This window comes from Megalobrama amblycephala, linkage group LG1 (genome assembly GCF_018812025.1).
Source record: "Megalobrama amblycephala isolate DHTTF-2021 linkage group LG1, ASM1881202v1, whole genome shotgun sequence".
Taxonomy (NCBI): domain Eukaryota; kingdom Metazoa; phylum Chordata; class Actinopteri; order Cypriniformes; family Xenocyprididae; genus Megalobrama; species Megalobrama amblycephala.
Genome location: NC_063044.1, coordinates 29,208,985 through 29,225,710, shown reverse-complemented (window position 1 = coordinate 29,225,710; position 16,726 = coordinate 29,208,985). Strand labels below are relative to the sequence as shown.

The 16,726-nt window shown below is 36.3% G+C and overlaps 1 protein-coding gene across 1 annotated transcript; it reads right to left on the bottom strand.

Annotated features, from left to right (window-relative positions):
• Positions 1 to 1,694: 1,694 nt before the first annotated feature.
• On the bottom strand, positions 1,695 to 15,908 carry colgalt1a (collagen beta(1-O)galactosyltransferase 1a). The gene is made up of 12 exons (XM_048188384.1): positions 15,335 to 15,908; positions 11,556 to 11,666; positions 11,341 to 11,458; positions 8,931 to 9,065; positions 8,627 to 8,831; positions 8,150 to 8,269; positions 7,719 to 7,795; positions 7,520 to 7,626; positions 7,301 to 7,433; positions 6,726 to 6,853; positions 6,425 to 6,631; positions 1,695 to 4,173 (listed from the first exon to the last, which is right to left on the bottom strand). The coding sequence occupies exons 1-12, from the start codon at positions 15,541 to 15,543 to the stop codon at positions 3,906 to 3,908; spliced, it is 1,818 nt and encodes a 605-aa protein (XP_048044341.1). The 5' UTR covers positions 15,544 to 15,908; the 3' UTR covers positions 1,695 to 3,905.
• Between the last annotated feature and the right edge of the window lie 818 nt (positions 15,909 to 16,726).

The following is a 16,726-nucleotide window of genomic DNA, read 5'->3' as shown; positions in this document are numbered from 1 at the left end:
ACACAGGAAGATCCTGAAAATTCAGCTTTGATCACAGGAATAAATTACATTTTAAAATATATTCAAATAGAAAACAGTTATTTTAAATTGTAATAATATTTCAGAATATTACTGTAGCCTATTTTACTATATTTTTGGTCAAATATAAATGTAGCCTTTCCGAACACAAGAGACCATTCAAAAACATAAAAAAATCTTACAGATCCCAAACTTTTGAACGGTAGTATAAATGAGGTTACATTTTAAGGTGTCTTTGTTACACTGTATTTATACATTTAAGTACTGAGTAATATTAAGTAACTACATGTACTTACTGTAAAAAAAAAATGGTTTTATGGTGAAGTAAATACTACAGAAAAAACAAATGTAATTTTTACATGAAAAAGTTAGCTTAGGCAAGAATAAAAAAACCCCAAGTAAATTCTATATTATTACTCAGTTTAAGCTTGTAGAAATTAAAGTGTAAATATCAACATTATAAAATTAAGTAAAACTACTCTGATACTGGTGTTCCCATCATGTACTGGGCCTTGAATAATTAATGAGGTTTTTTTAGCTGTTTTTACACTGTTTTGTCATTGCTTTTGTATGTTTAGTAACTTGCCATTTTGTGACATTTGGAGTTCAAAATGACACATTCACACTCAAAAACGATCCATCGAATGTTACCGTCACTGTGGATTGTGTACTGAGGTCTCTGTGTTCAGTTGCAGCGTTACTTCTAACATGTAGATATTGTATTATTTACTCAATGTTTCTAAGTAAAGCATACACTTTAAAAGCGTGGTTTAATTCAGTGTTATTTTTTTCTGAGTAAAATGTTTTGCAAAAGAAACTTCAACTAAGTAGAAATTACTCAACCTTTTACTGGCCAAGTTAAAATTACTTACTTTCTTTGTTAATTTAACTTAACTTAGTTAAGTAGAGTTACTTAATTCCATATTTGGAATTATCTGCAAAAACTTGCAAAAGAAAAATTAAGTACATTTTACTTAGTTTTTTTTTTACAGCGTAGCATTAGGGTTTGGTTTAGGGTTAGTTGCATGTAATCATGCATAATTTATAGTTATAACTATAGTAACTGCATGTATGTAACAATTACACTAAAATAAATTGTTACCTATTTTTTTCTTTTTCTCTGGAGTTTGCCCTCTATAGGACTCTACACTTACGTTTTTTTAAATTCAAAGTTAAAGTGTTTAGCGACACAGGGTAAGTGTTTTGGAGTACATTAAAAGTTCAATTTTAAGTCTCAATACAACATACTTAAGCATGCTTTGAACTGAAAAACACATTTTGTTTTGGTCTCTGGCATGCAACATCATAGTGGCATATTTTGTGCTTCACAACACTGGTACAATAATCAGTGAAATCCCGTTTAATATGTTACAAATGGTTTGTTTCTGAGTCTGAATATTTTTAAATATCCTCTAAAGCATTTAAGCTAATTTTACCCAATGATTTGGAATCTACACTCAGATGTTCATCTATCTTCAGCATGCAGGAGTGGTTTGTGGGCCTGTGCCAGCCATCATCATGTTTGTTTTGTGGCTACGCAGCTGTGATATAATTAACCCTGGAAGATAGATTTAGATGCTGATATGATGATGTTGAATTAAACGGTTATGTCATTCAGTATCTCTACAGAAATAACATGCAGCAACAAATCTGCCAAAAAATAAAGAGACATAATATTCCTTTCAGTGAAAATGTTTTTAACCATTCTTTATATTTTAGGCACAGTTGGTGAAATACAAGTCACAGTTACATACATACTGATAGTATGACAGCGTGACTAAACAGCGCAATCACAAAAAAAAAAAAATCACATCAAGCGCATTTAAAGCCTGCTAGGCTGTTCTGTGTCAAAAAAGCAAAAAAGTGAAACCAAATCTGGAATGTCGCCGTGTGGAATGTGTGTAGACCTTCAATTTCTGTCTAGATGATATGACAGCAAAACCACACAGTGAGGCGTGTACGGTTGTTGGCTTTGATGATGGGAAGTAACAGCCTGAAACACCACCAAAGGCGGTAATAGTATCAAGGTCTAAAAATAACAACATCCTTCATGTTAAAATAACGTGTTTCATTCCTTTAAATAACAACTTATTGACTATGGTCATGTCTGGAATGTGAACACTGCAAAAATAAAAAAAGTTAAATGTGATTGTCATTATTTCTGATTTTTTTTTTCAGACTAATTAAAAGGTAATTCTTTACAATAAGGTCCATTAGATAACATTAGTTAAAGCATTAACTAACAATGAGCAATATGATGTTATTGTTTACGAATCTTTGTTAACTCTAGTTAATGAAAATAAATTGTTCATTGTTAAGTACATGCCAGCTCAAGTCTACTAAAGAGGACCTATTTTGCCCTTTTACAAAGTCTTGATTTTGGGTTCAACTAGCATAGGTTTTCATGCTTGAATGTTCAAAAAATTATGTATTTCTTTGAACATTCAAGCATGAAAACCTATGCTAGTCGGTACTAACATTTCCCAAAATCATAGTTCAAACGAACATTCGCAAACTGCATTGCAAACTTGTGTGGGTGAAACGACAGCTCTCGAGTTGTGGTTAGAAGAATAGTTTCTTGTTTTTATGACGTGGACTTAATAAATCCTTATCTTGAGCAAAATAAGCAAGCTGACATTCAGTACAATCTATATCTTTCATTTCAAATATATACAAATGTCATTTACATAATTTGAGTTTTTCCAAGAGATTTTAAGCACCGTTTTTGAAGAGTGCGCATGTGCGTATGTGCTCTAGTACGTAAGAACGAGCCTGTGATTGATTCTGGCAAAATAAGGCAAAATAACTGAGAAAAATGAGAATTAGTCCTCAGATGCCATGTCTGTAATTTATAGCAAAAAATCTAGCATTAATTCGATCTCAAACGGATTCATTTAAAGAAGTTATTACAGTGTTTGGGTGGGAACCTGCGTGACATCATTAACCAACGTGGTTGAACGACAAATTTGCGACAATACGGTTTTGGAAAACAGTTGTGACTAGCTAGTTGATTTCTTCCATGCTGCATTGTAGTATGCTAGTGAAGCATTGAGTTACGTCGTTGTACAGGAAACGCACCCCTGTTTAGCCCCCCCGTCTCTATGAAGCCCCTCCTTCTAAAAAGCACACTGTGCTCTGATTGGTCAGCTGGACCAGTGTGTTGTGATTGGTCAACCGGTTCGGTGTGTTTAGGAAATGTCACACCCCTTACCATAACCGCGAGTTTCAGCACACTACTAGCGCAACTCAACCAGGCTTCGCCCCTTTATTTTGCGTACGCCTTGGGCGGGAATTATTTAAATGAAGACTATTGTGACGTGTTCATTTCCGGAAGAAAACTCAAGACTACAATCGAGGCGTTTCAGTGAGTTCAGAAACAGTGTGCGCACTGAAATAGAGAGTATCTCCCTATACTTTTTGCTTTGGAACTTTGAAAAACCTTTTTCATGCTCAAACAGCAACATTACACACTAAAGAAAGTTGAAAATGTAAATGAAAAACATATGTCATATTTAAATAATATGAACTGATATAACTTTTGATTTTAATGTTGAAATTATCATTGTTAAGCTAATCCAGTTAACTAATGTTAACAAATTGAACCTTACTATAATGCGTTACTGATTAAAATAATCATAAACTGTTTGACGAACACCTGGGATCTTTATCGCAGGATGAACAGGTGTTGTGCTTATTAATAAGCACATTTGTGCCACTGTTACCAATACCAATGACGGGATAAATATTTAAGCGCAATTTCTTTGCTGGCAAACAACAACAAATAATAAAAAAATCTCTAAAAGGCCTCTTCTGCTCATTCATATTGTGCTTATGAGGTGGAACATCCCCCAGAAACAAGTCCAGCGGTGTGTCCAAAGCAATGTCTCTCATAGTTCGTCTCTGGCCGTCCTGTCCAGAGGAGACTGGAGCACATCTGAGTTTTGGGCCTCTGTGCTGATCTCAGCCTGTTCCCGGGTCTTACCCGAGCGCTTCCTGTCCCAGTCTGTGCGCACTTTCTCATTGTCCCACACCGTGGAGGTTTCGGTGTCACTGATGTACCCAGGTTCGCCCGTGTAGTGTGTAGGGAACACAAGCAAGGGCTCCGCTGAGAATGCTTTCAGGTCCCTCGTCTCAAACTGCTCCATGTAATCTGATCTGAAGATGATGATATCAGATGTGAAGATGAAGATCGAGATGTTATATTAGACACAAGCAAAACATATAATGACATATAACAATAATAAGGATTAATACATTTTCTGAAAAGAAAAAACGTGTGTGGTGTTTGTTTGTACAAAAATCTGAATAGTTGTTTAGTATGTTGCTATATGGACATTGCTAGGATGTTCTGGGAATGCCATGCAGTAGTAGGTAGGGTGTTGTGGGTGATTTCCAAAGTAATGTAATGTAATTGCTAAGGCGTTCTAAGTGGCTGATACTATGGTGGCACAAAGGTGCATAGGCTCCTATTGTAATCGTTAGTGTTCTTATTGTTCTTCCTTTTTGGAAATCTATGGCGGCCAATAGAACCGCTTTGGGAAAAGTTATGAAATTTGGCACACAAATAGAGAACAGTCTGAAAATTAACCACTACAGTTTTGAAGTCCCTAACTCAGTCTCTCTAGCGCCACCAGCTGTCCAAATCTGCACTTATTTTTATCAAAACTAGTCTCTTTAGATTCAGTGCAGCGATTTTCCCATATCGGCAATTTTGAATTTTGTTGTAAAATGTTATATTTTATGACACATTGACATATCTGTACGGAACTTGGTATGTGTCTTCGACACCATGCCCTGATGGTACTCAAAAAGTTTCGGGGCAGCGCCACCTTGTGGTCTAAAATTATAATGCAATTTCAAAAAATGCTAATAACTTTTGATTAGTTTTATCTATTGTAAGGAAACTGGTAACTGGTCTTAACTGATTCTTTAGATCATGCTGAGAACATAGATACCAAATTTGCCATAGTCAGCCAAACATCCAGTCTGCTATTTTGATTTTCTTTAAAAATCAACTTTTTCAAACTCCTAGACCGTTTGTCTGATTTTCACTAAATTTGAGTCAGAACATGCTGGCAAAAATTTATGGATTTCGTGTCAATAGACCAAACCGTTTACGTATACCACATTAACAAAGTTGATGGCAAAATGCCTCTGACTCTGAGGCTGTATCTCTGCAGTGCTTTGACATATTGACACCATATTTTATTTCATATGTGTCACTGTCGCCTTACTCTGACCATACCACATCAAATTGATCACAGCGCCACCTGTTGGTCAAAAGTGATAAACCATTAAATCATATTACTAATGATTGTATTTATGACTTTTCATCCATTTTGAATAAAATCACCTTAATATGTCTTTAACTGCTCATTGTTGCAGTTGGTCTGATGCTCCTAGCCATGCTGGCATGACTTACCATGCCTTCTTTGTGCTTGGCCCCTTAATCACTGCTTGCAGCTATATTTAGGTGCATCCCAATTCGCATACTTATGCACTATTCTATGACGTTTTTAAGTATAAATAGTGCGAGTAGTGCGTTCACACAGAAAATTCCAAAAAGAAAAAGTGCACTTTAAATACCCGAATGATGCACTAAATTAACGGAATTTAGTGCAAAATGAAGTGTGGAATGTTGGACACTTTATGCACTCAACTGTCACAGCTTTAATTACGTTGTGCAGGGGGAGGGGCATCAGACTGTGACTACGTTTACAAAATAAACGTATAAAATTCATACACTACATGGATGAGTACATGAGTACATAAGTGCATAGCGTATAGTGCGCAACTTTTGTTTTTGGATCCGGCAATTATTAATTTACAAATTAAGCACTGGTTTTAGTGTTCTGTGTGTTTAACTGACTGACATCAATTACATTATAAAACTCATTTTAGACTATTAACAGCAGAACTTTGATAAAATAGTATACTGCAATTTAGGGCTGTCAAACGATTAATCACGATTAATCGTATACTAAATAAAAGTTTGAGTTTGCCTAATATATGTGGGTGTACTGTGTGTAATTATTATGTATATATAAATACGTTTGTATTTATATATCCATGTATATATTTGAGAAATATTTACAAGTGTATGTATTTATTTATATTTTTATATAATTTATATTATATATAAATACTTTTTTTGTACATAAATAACATATTTCTCTTAAATATATACATTAATTTGTATTTATATATACATATTATTTACACACAGTACTCACACATATATTATGCAAACTCAAACTTTTATTTTGTATGCGATTAATTGCGATTAATCGTTTGACAGCCCTACTACAATTTATATTCTAGAAGATAATCTAGGAGCTAGAACTATAAGCAATGTTATTAGCATATATGGGATGAGTGGAGGATGTCCTCCATTTGTAGTACTTACACAGGATGCTTATTAAACATTACAGGAAGGAATTCGTCCACAGGCAACATTTTACTGAGTGGTTCTGCTTTGAGGAGCTTTTTGGCTCCTTGCAATGACATCATGTAACCCAAGGTCCAGTAGGAATAGTCCGCCTCCACCAGGTTGCGAATGTTTGGTACTGCTTTTTCAGGCCGTTCCACTTGCATCCTCTTCCTCCCAATATAACTGCAAGGGTTCAACATACAATAACCAACATGAACAATCTCCCATCAGTGCATGAACCAAATAGTGAGTGTAGTCAATGAAGAGACCCACTCACATGAGGTCCCAATCCAGACCCTTACTCTCGACCTCACTCATTAAATTCTGCAGGCGTCGCTTGAAGAAAATCTCAAACCGCAAATCATCTTCAAGCACTAGCGATGTCTTCAGGCCTCTGTCTTCAATCTAGCACACAGTAGCACAGCACATTAACATCAAAGCTGTCTATCTATTCTAGATTATTACCACAAGGCTCTTCCAAAAGGTAGGTAGCAACATTATGCTGCCCTGTGAGAAACCTTGTTCATAGCCAAACAACTGCAGCGCAACGGTTTTCAACATTGATAATAATAATAAATGTTTCTTGAACATCAAATCATCATATTAGAATGATTTCTGAAGGATCATGTGACACTGAAGACTGGAGTAATGATGCTGAAAATTCAGCTTTGATCACAGGAATAAGTTACTTTTTAAATTAAAATATACTCAAATAGAAAACAGTTTGAAGAAGTTTGAAATTGTAATTTACCGTATTTTTGATCAAATAAATGCAGCCTTGGTGAGCATAAGAGAAAGCTAGGCGGCTCACTAGATTTAGAACAGAACTACAAACTGGGATGCGTGCCAGACCTCTTTCCAGATGTTGTAGTGGGACAGGAAACAGCCCAGCTCTCCTTTTGTAAGAGGTCTGCCGTGGTACGGGTCACTGTAGCCGGGAAGCATGTGGATTCCCATAGATTGGATCTCACTCACGTTCATAGCTCTGGTGTAAAAGGAGAGGCTGTGAGCAAATGTTTTGTCCCGAAAATTAACGCTGCATTTGTTTGAAGGTAACAGAAGTGAACTTACTTGCCATCAACAGCAGGGAAAATCTTGCAGTCGATCTCTTGCTCTCTCAAAGCCCTCAGCATGCGCTCACGACGGTCATCCCGCCGCTTCAGGTTGATCATAAACACCTTTTAAAACACATAAAATCATTCAATGAATACAACCTCACCAAAGAACTATTTAATCGCTAAAATGGACCCACACACCAAAGCCCAGTTACCTCATCAAAGCCCATTTTGTCAGGCTTTTTGACAGGTTTGGGCAAGTATCTGGAGGGCTCAACTGGAGGGTTTCGCACTGTAAATGAAAAAACACTTTATTTCGAAAGTCCACTTTAGACATTCTTCTATCTATAACTTTGCAACTACATGCCAGCTACTAGTCATTTAGAGAATTAATACACAGTCTGCTTAATATCTGCTAACACTTTATTTTGATGCTCCCCAACAGACATCCTTACTGACTAAGTAACTTTGCAAGTACATGTCAACTAACTTATTCTCCTAACCCTAACCTAACAGTCTATTAATAGTTGACATGTAGTTGCAAAGTTATTTATAGTTAGACTACGGAAATAAAGTGTAACCCCAGGTGGTTACATTTGATAAAACATAAGCAGACATTTTTCTTCGTTGTACATCTGAAACATACCATTGACCTCCATCACAGTATGAATGAAGCTGTCTGCCTCGTCTTGCAAAGTGCTGTAGGCGCGAAGAGGCACTGGGAGATACCCGTAAGTTTCCTTGTTACAAACAAACATTTGAACATCTGCAAAAACCACAGAGAATGCAAATCAAAGGGTGAAATAATATGCACAATATGCTCTTAAAGGGATAGTTCATACAGAAATTAAAAGTCTGTCATCACGCCCTCATGTTGTTCCAAACCTGTATGACTTTCTTTCTTCAGTGGAAAAAAACCCCAAAATGTCTGCTTTTTTCTTTTCCCACACATAGAAAGTCATTGTGATCCGATGTTTTGTACCCCACTGACTTTCATTGTGAACATTCTTCAAAATATCTTATTTTGTGATCCACAAAAGAAAAAAAGTCATATAGGTTTAGGTCATATAGGTTTAATTTTGCATGAATTGTGGGTTTCAGTGTTATCTGTGGAGGCACACACCTGCCATGCGGGCTGAAAAAGCGAAGACTATAATGTCGTCAAAGGCCCAGGTGTAGTCTGGATGTGGCGGGTGAAAAGCCAGAAGTCTGGAAGCTTCTTTCCGCAGGTCCACCAGGAAAGTCGAGTGCACCATGGGAACGGTAAAGCAACCCCTACGCACTTGCTTACGCATGGGGATGTAGGCAGGAGTTCGTTTATAGTAGCCCTAGTAAAATTGGATGAAATACATATATATATATATTTTTTTTTTTTCATATTCCTGAATAAAGTGTTATGAAGCATTACACACATATATTCACTGTACCTGGGATGACATTCCACACCAGAAGTTTGAGTAGGCAGCACGAGACTCCATCATCGGTGCCACGATTGTCTTGTTCTCCTTTATTAGTTTCCATAAAACGTCTCGGTTGATCAGAAGATTATCACAATCAATCATCTGAAAGATTTAAAACAACAAAACATTTTCATGCATGCATGATCAGGCTGCCTGCAAAAACAAACTTTGCTCAAGATAATCACCAAAAGCTCGATCTTGAAGTAAAATCAAGTACAATCATGACTCTAAGCAATCTTTCTGATTGTGCCCGCTTTGCAGCTTTATGCCTAGATGAACAAACACGTTCAAACAAGACATTTAAGGGATTAAGTACAGTATGTACATATCACTTATTACACAGCATTTCACAACATACACATGAAATATAGGTTTGGGAAGAAACTGTTACCTGGTTATTGTCTTATACTCCATTACGGTGTATAAAATAATCATTCTAGCAACAAGACAAACACTTCAACAATATTACCACAGGTCTACTATTAAAGGATTAGTTCACTTTCAAATTAAAATTTCCTGATAATTTACTCACTCCCATGTCATCCAAGATGTTCATGTCTTTCTTTCTTCAGTTAAAAAGAAATTAAGGTTTTTGATGAAAACATTCCAGGATTTTTCTCCTTATAGTGGACTTCAATGGGCACCAAACTGTTGAAGGTCAAAATACAGTGAAATACAGTTATACAAAATACAGTTTCAGTGCAGCTTCAAAGGGCTTTAAATATACCAGATGAGAAATAAGGGTCTTATCTAGTGAAACAATCGGTCACTTTATGCTAAAAAAAATTACAAATGTTATACGTTTTAACCATAAATGCTCATCTTGAACTAGCTCTCTTCTTCTCTATTTGAATTTCAGCAGTGTAGACGCTGCTAAGTGTATTACTGACCTCCACAGGTCAAAGTTTGAACTAAATTGTCATATACAATATGCTAGTGTATATATATATATATATATATATATATATATATATATATATATATATATATATATATATATTTTTTTTTTTTTTTAGAAAATAAGCGATGGTTTCTCTAGATAAGACCCTTATTTCTCATCTGGGATTGTGTAGAACACTTTGAAGCTGCACTGAAACCGTAATTTTGACCTTCAACCGTTTGGGCTCCATTGAAGTCCACTATAAGGAGAATAATCCTGGGATGTTTTCATCAAAAACCTTGGTTTCTTTTCGACTGAAGAAAGAAAGACATGAACATCTTGGATGACATGGGGGTGAGTAAATTATCAGGAAATTTTAATTTGAAAGTGAACTAATCCTTTAACACTGATCATTTTACAGTAAATATAGTAGAGAACTGAGGCACAAGATTGAATGTGATACGAGAGACATGAAAGAAATGCTGGCCTCAAATACTCAATAGAGTGGCCATTATACAGCGCTGCTGGAATAACTGACTTCAGAGTGTCACGACTGACCAATCAGAATCAAACATTTCAGAGAGTTGTGTAATAAATTAAAGACCCCTTTAGTCAATCATTTTATCCCTTAAAACTCATGTTTGATCACCAAAATTACATATTTAAAAGTTTTTTCCTTGAAAAAAATTCTTCATGCCTTAAAAGTGCCCAAGAACGTTCTTTCACAAGATGTAATATAAGTCTAAGGTGTCCCCTGAATGTGTCTGTGAAGTTTCAGCTCAAAATACCCTATAGATTTTTTTAAATTACTTTTTTTAACTAGTTCATCATTGAATGTGCACTGATTACACTCGGCGCCGCCCCCTTAAATCGCATGCTCCCTGCCACACCAGTGTCGAGATATACACAGCGCATTTACAAAGTTCACACAGCTAATATAACCCTCAAATGGATCTTTACAAGATGTTCATCATGCATGCTGTATGCATGCTTTGAATTATGTGAGTAAAGTATTTATTTTGATGTTTACGTTTGATTCTGTATGAGTTTGAGGCTATATGCTCTGTGGCTAACGGCTAATGCTACACTGTTGGAGAGATTTATAAAGAATGAAGATGTGTTTATGAATTATACAGACTGCAAGTGTTTAAAAAATGAAAATAGCGACGGCTCTTGTCTCGGTGAATACAGTAAGAAACGATGGTAACTTTAACCACATTTAACAGTACATTAGCAACATGCTAACGAAACTTTTAGAAAGACAATTTACAAATATCAGTAAAAATATCATGTTATCATGGATCATGTCAGTTATTATCGCTCCATCTGCCATTTTTTTATTTTCATTTTTATGCCATTTATTGAGAGTCTCCTTGGAAGTTGCTTGGAGGGAAACACACATTTTTATGAATTACACCAAAAGCCACAAGTCTCTATTTACCAACTCAGAGGTTCATGGTCCTAACAAAGAGAATGGAGAGCGTGTAGCGATCTCACCATGAGATAGTCTGCCCACATCTCTCGTGCAGACTCGAGCGCTGCCTGCCGCAGTTTCATGACATAGGCGTAGCGCTCATTCGTCCACTCTTTTGGTCCTTCCTCATTATGATATTCTCTGAGTATGTAAGAGAAATGCATGGAAAAGCAGTACAAGGAAATGCAAAAAAAATTAACCCGATCCATGAAATCACAAGTGAAGAAACGTGGCAAACCTTGGTTCCTCCTTTGGCCTCCACTCCACATAATGGTAGAGTTTCTGTACATTGATGAGCCAGTCTCGCAGTAGGTATGTAGTGTTGTCAATATTGTGGTCGGTTGCTACCCTGTCATTATTGAAATAGAAACATAGAGACGGTGCTCATTATGTTCACTTTACTTTCAACAAAGAACAATATCTGGTGAAAACTAAAGATTACACAAGATTGATTACCCACACTAATACAATCACACCATATTTATTGATTAGTTCTCTTCAGAATCAAAATTTCCTGATAATTTACTCACCCCCATGCCATCCAAGATGTCTTCAGTCAAAAAGAAATTGGATTTTTATATGGATTGTTCTCCATATAGTGGACTACAACGGCTACCAACGGGTTGAAGGTCAAAATTACAGTTTCAGTGCAGCTTCAAAGGGCTCTACATGATCCCAGACAAGAAATAAGGGTCTTACCAAGCGAAACGATCTGCCATTTTCTAAAAATAAATAAATAAAATGATATATTTTAACCACAAATTCTTGCACTAGCTCTGCGATGCTCCACACATTACATAATCACGTTGGAAAGGTCACGCGTGACGTAGGTGGAAACACAGAGCAAGCGTTTACAAAGTGAACCTGCATAGACCAAGTCAAACACCCTTTACAAAAAAGGGTAAAACAATGATGGCAGATGATTTTGAAGTTCGAGGAGAAAATGAGATGAAGTTTGTCGCCCTACTTCCGCCTACGTCACGCGTGACCTTTCCAACGTGATTACATAATGCCGTGGCACATCGCAGAGGTAGTGCAAGATGAGGATATGTGGTTAAAAAATATATACATTTGAAATGAGCAATGGTTTCTCTAGATAAGACCCTTATTCCTCGTCTGGGATCATGTAGAGCCCTTTGAAGCTGCACTGAAACTGAAATTTGGACCTTCAACCTGCTGGTAGCCTTTGAAGTCCATTATATGGAGAAAAATCCTGGAATGTTTTCATCAAAAAATTTAAATTTCTTTTCGACTGAAGAAAGAAAGACAAACATCTTGGATGACATGGGGGCGAGTAAATCATCAGGAAATTTTAATTCTGAAGTAAACGAATCCTTTAAGAAGATCTTTTAGTGCATACAATATATTTAGACCAGAAACAGGGAAAACAAATGAAGAAATACAAAAGCTCTAAATTAAACTCTACTTCCTTACAGCAGAACTAAAGGGGTTACAGAACATGAGAAGTGAAACTGCAAAGCTATCTGATGATCACAGAGGCTCAGGAGCAGAGATAAAGTAAACAGATGAGCGAGACCATGCGTTCTACTTTTCACTGGCTTTGTCTTAGCAAAAAAATGAGATTCTCATTACAACATGACTTCACCAGTCCAGATGCGTCTCCTGCAGCAGAGCGCAGCTGTGAGGCCTAAGAGTCTACAAATCCAAATGGGGTTTGGATACCACACGAACCTGTGAGAACACAACTCTGGCCAACAACTGTTACCACAGTACAGACAGAATCAGGGCAGGAACTCAAGCCAGATTTGCAACGTCTACTTTTTGACTCAAATGCCCCCAGTTGTCCAACACAGTATTTGAAGGCTTGCCAAAATAGGCCTTTTCCGGTATTAATTATGATAAAGTTGCTGGCTTTCAAACTTTTTTATTAACAGAAACTAGGAGTATGTATATTAAATTAATTAACCATGATTCATGTTGTGACTTCGAAAGTTTGAAGAACTGTGTGTTCTGCAATTATAACAACCATTATTGGGGGGGGAGTGTATATTTTTATTTTGTTATTTGTATTATATTAAATAAGAAATATATTTTATTTACATTTGCATTACACTTGCATTTTATGCATATTTAAGCATTTTAATTTAGTGTTTGTTTATGCTAATATATTAATAATAATTTATTAATTTTAAATACATTTGAATCATCTTGAGGCCCCCTGGTCAAGAAACTCTGAATTATATGGGTGACTAATAAAAAATGAATTATGCTGATTAATGTTTATGAATAGTTTTGGGGGTAACAAGTTACAAGTAACGAGAGTTATGTAATCAGATTACTTTTCCAATTAACTAGTAAAGTAACGCATTACTTTTAAATTTACAACAAAATATCGGAGTTACTTTTTCAAATAAGTAAAACAAGTTACTTTGTTTTCCCAGCTCTCCTGTCATCATGTTGAGAGAAATCATGAATAAGTACAGAGGTGTGTACGCTGTGTAAACATGATTGTAGTTCTAGACTAAACGTGAGCAGGCATTTACTCATCTCATTTGCACAAAAATGGATTCACTAGTCCTCAAAATGAATAAAAAACAGAATAACACACAAACCCTGTAATAATTAAATATGTGAAATAACACAAATATACTTTATGTATTTAATGTCACTTTATTAACCATTGTCTTTGCTGCTGACCTTCGATGATCCAATTCAAGCATACTAATAAGCTAAAATGACTTTAGATAAACATCATAATTGTGTTTCATCTTTTTGTTTTTATTGCTGGAGTAAGAGTGCTGAACTTTTTTCTCCTGCAATCCAGAATGGCAGCAAAGCTGAAAGGTTTGTAAAAGTACTTTTTTGGGGGAGTAATGCAATATTGTAACAAATTACTTTTGAAAGTAACTTTCCACAACAATTATACAACTAATTTGGATGGACAATTACCACAAATATATATATATATATATATATATATATATATATATATATATATATATATATATATATATATATATATATATATATACAGTAAAGTATTTTGGGCCTTTTGTTCATACAGTATACATAAAACATTGTAAATGGAGCAAGTAAGAGAAGGAAAATGGGATCACCAAATAACACAAGCTAGATTCAATCCACCAGCGTGTTGGAGCATGATAACCTCTAGACAACAGCTCTAGCACCTGACAGCTTTTTATTAAGAAAATAGCTTAATCCACATGTTGTGAAACTTTTAATAGACCCATATGCTACCACATAAAAACACACATTTACATACAGATAACACATAAATCAGTATAACATCCCCTTGGAATTAATAGTTATTCACATATTCTTATTCTGTGACAACTTATTTACATTGTTTTTGGTAATGTTGAGTACAATTAGGGACTTTTTATTTAGAAAACAATATTGTTCTATCTTCAAAGTCAAATGGAATACAAAAACTTTGAAGCTCCTTATAAGGCCATTTCCAATAATGTACAATGAGCTAATCATTGCCCATTTCACTGTACATTATTATTCCACTAACATGTTTATTTACTAGTTTGACCAACCAGAATCAAGTATTCCAGACACGTAATAATGTAACTCTTTTAATACAGTGATCAATAGCATTTCTAAGGTACTCTTCTACATTCTTCACTCTACCTGCTTCTGCAGAGCACCAGAAGAAGCTAAACTGGCTGTATTAAATTGCCATTATATGTGAATTCAATCATCTAGAGCAAAACTACAGCGTTCAGAGCGTTCTCGGTAACTGACACCTTTGCAACAGTTCTTCATTCACTAGTTAGGACAATGACAACTTTACATAAGGATCATGAGGATGAGTGGGACACAATGACTCTAGAGAAACCCCTCCCATCTTTTTTTCTTCCAGTTTGCCCCTCCATAGCATTGAGCTGCTGGCAGACAGATGTTCACACACATCAGAATTAAGAACTATTAACACACAGGCATTATGACGTGTTCAGAGATTCTAAAATGATGACATCAGAAACAGAACAGTCAGCGAGCAGCTCCACTCCGTTACACACACACACTTACCAGAGCGCGATTCGATCTTTGGGATAGTTGAGGCGATCAATAGTTCCGAGGAAATGCGGCAGAGAGTGCTGGGCGTTACGGCAGATGAGAGCGATCATTACTCGGGGAGCTAATATAGGAGACTCCGGGCTCCAGCGCTCTTCATGGAAGTATCCTTGAGCTGGTCCAGTATTCATCAGCACCGACACGAACAACACGAACCAGAGCATTGTACAGCACAGACTCTTTACAAACAGACATACGACCTCTTACAGCTACACCACAGTTACACCCAGTTCATGAAGAGACAGAAAGTTAAAAAGGGGTAACTTTAGTTTAAATAATTCCGCCGACCAAAACCAGTCTGCATTGACAACACTGCAGATGTAAGACGAGCGAGTTAAAGGGGATGTTACGCAGACGTTTAAAGGGGAGGGACCATTTAATATGGTGAATCTGCAAACTGAGCGCACTTTATAATAAATTAATAAGCCATTATCGGTGTTTATAACAAATTAGTTGTTTTTGTACATTCTATTATGAATGTTAAACACATAATGAAAGTTTCCAGGTATTTGATCATCCATTTAATCGATTTCTGTGCCATTAGCAGTATGATACTTTTTTCAGCATTATCTGTCAAATTATAAAATGCTGGCACTATTTCTACGGAACCCTTAAAGGGAAATGGTGGGGAAAAAAACAACATGGGATGGGAGATGTGGTGAGCAGGGCGGGCAAGAGCCGTGAGGGAACGGCGCGAGAGTTAACGAGCTCCACCTCCGAGGCGCACCGGCCTTGAGTCTCTCACGGAGGAGCTCCGGAAGCATAAAAGGAGGTGCGACGACAGTGAAGGATGAGAGAGGACCAGGCCTGGACTTTATTTTATGTTTTATTATGTTTGTGTGGCCGGCAGATGTCCGCGAGGGCATTATTATCGTTTTGTTCTTTTTGAATTAAAGTTAAGTTGAATGTTCGCCGGTTCTCGCCTCCTTCTTCCCGTATCTACGAACTACGTTACAGGAGAAAAATATATATTTCAATGCTTTTACATTCTTTTCCAGAGAAACTTTGCATTTGCTTGCAAAACCTTCGCATTCCCGCTCAAAAACAACTGCACAACTTTTACATTCCCTCAAGAAACTTTGCGTTCGCTTGCAAAACTTTTGTGTTCTTTCTCAGGAGAACGCAAAACATTTCAAAGATGTTTTGCAACATTTGCAAACTTCTGCATTCCCTCACAAAGATATTTGTGGTTGTTCCCACACTGTAAAAAATGACCGTGATTTTAACAGTAAAAGACTGTAAAAATGCTGCGGTGAAAAACTGTCAATTGGTTTACAGAAAGTTTCCGTACTATATACGGTGAATAACTGTAATAGATCTAACGGTACATTTAATGTAATTTTACGG

Bases quoted from the DNA above. Each gene is read 5' to 3' on its own strand.
- colgalt1a (XM_048188384.1), bottom strand. From the start codon at position 15,543: ATGCTCTGGTTCGTGTTGTTCGTGTCGGTGCTGATGAATACTGGACCA. The intron at 11,667-15,334 runs GTAAGTGTGTGT...CAATAATGACAG, and splicing joins AAAGATCGAATCGCGCTCTG to GGTAGCAACCGACCACAATA. The intron at 7,796-8,149 runs GTATGTTTCAGA...TTTCATTTACAG, and splicing joins TACTGTGATGGAGGTCAATG to TGCGAAACCCTCCAGTTGAG.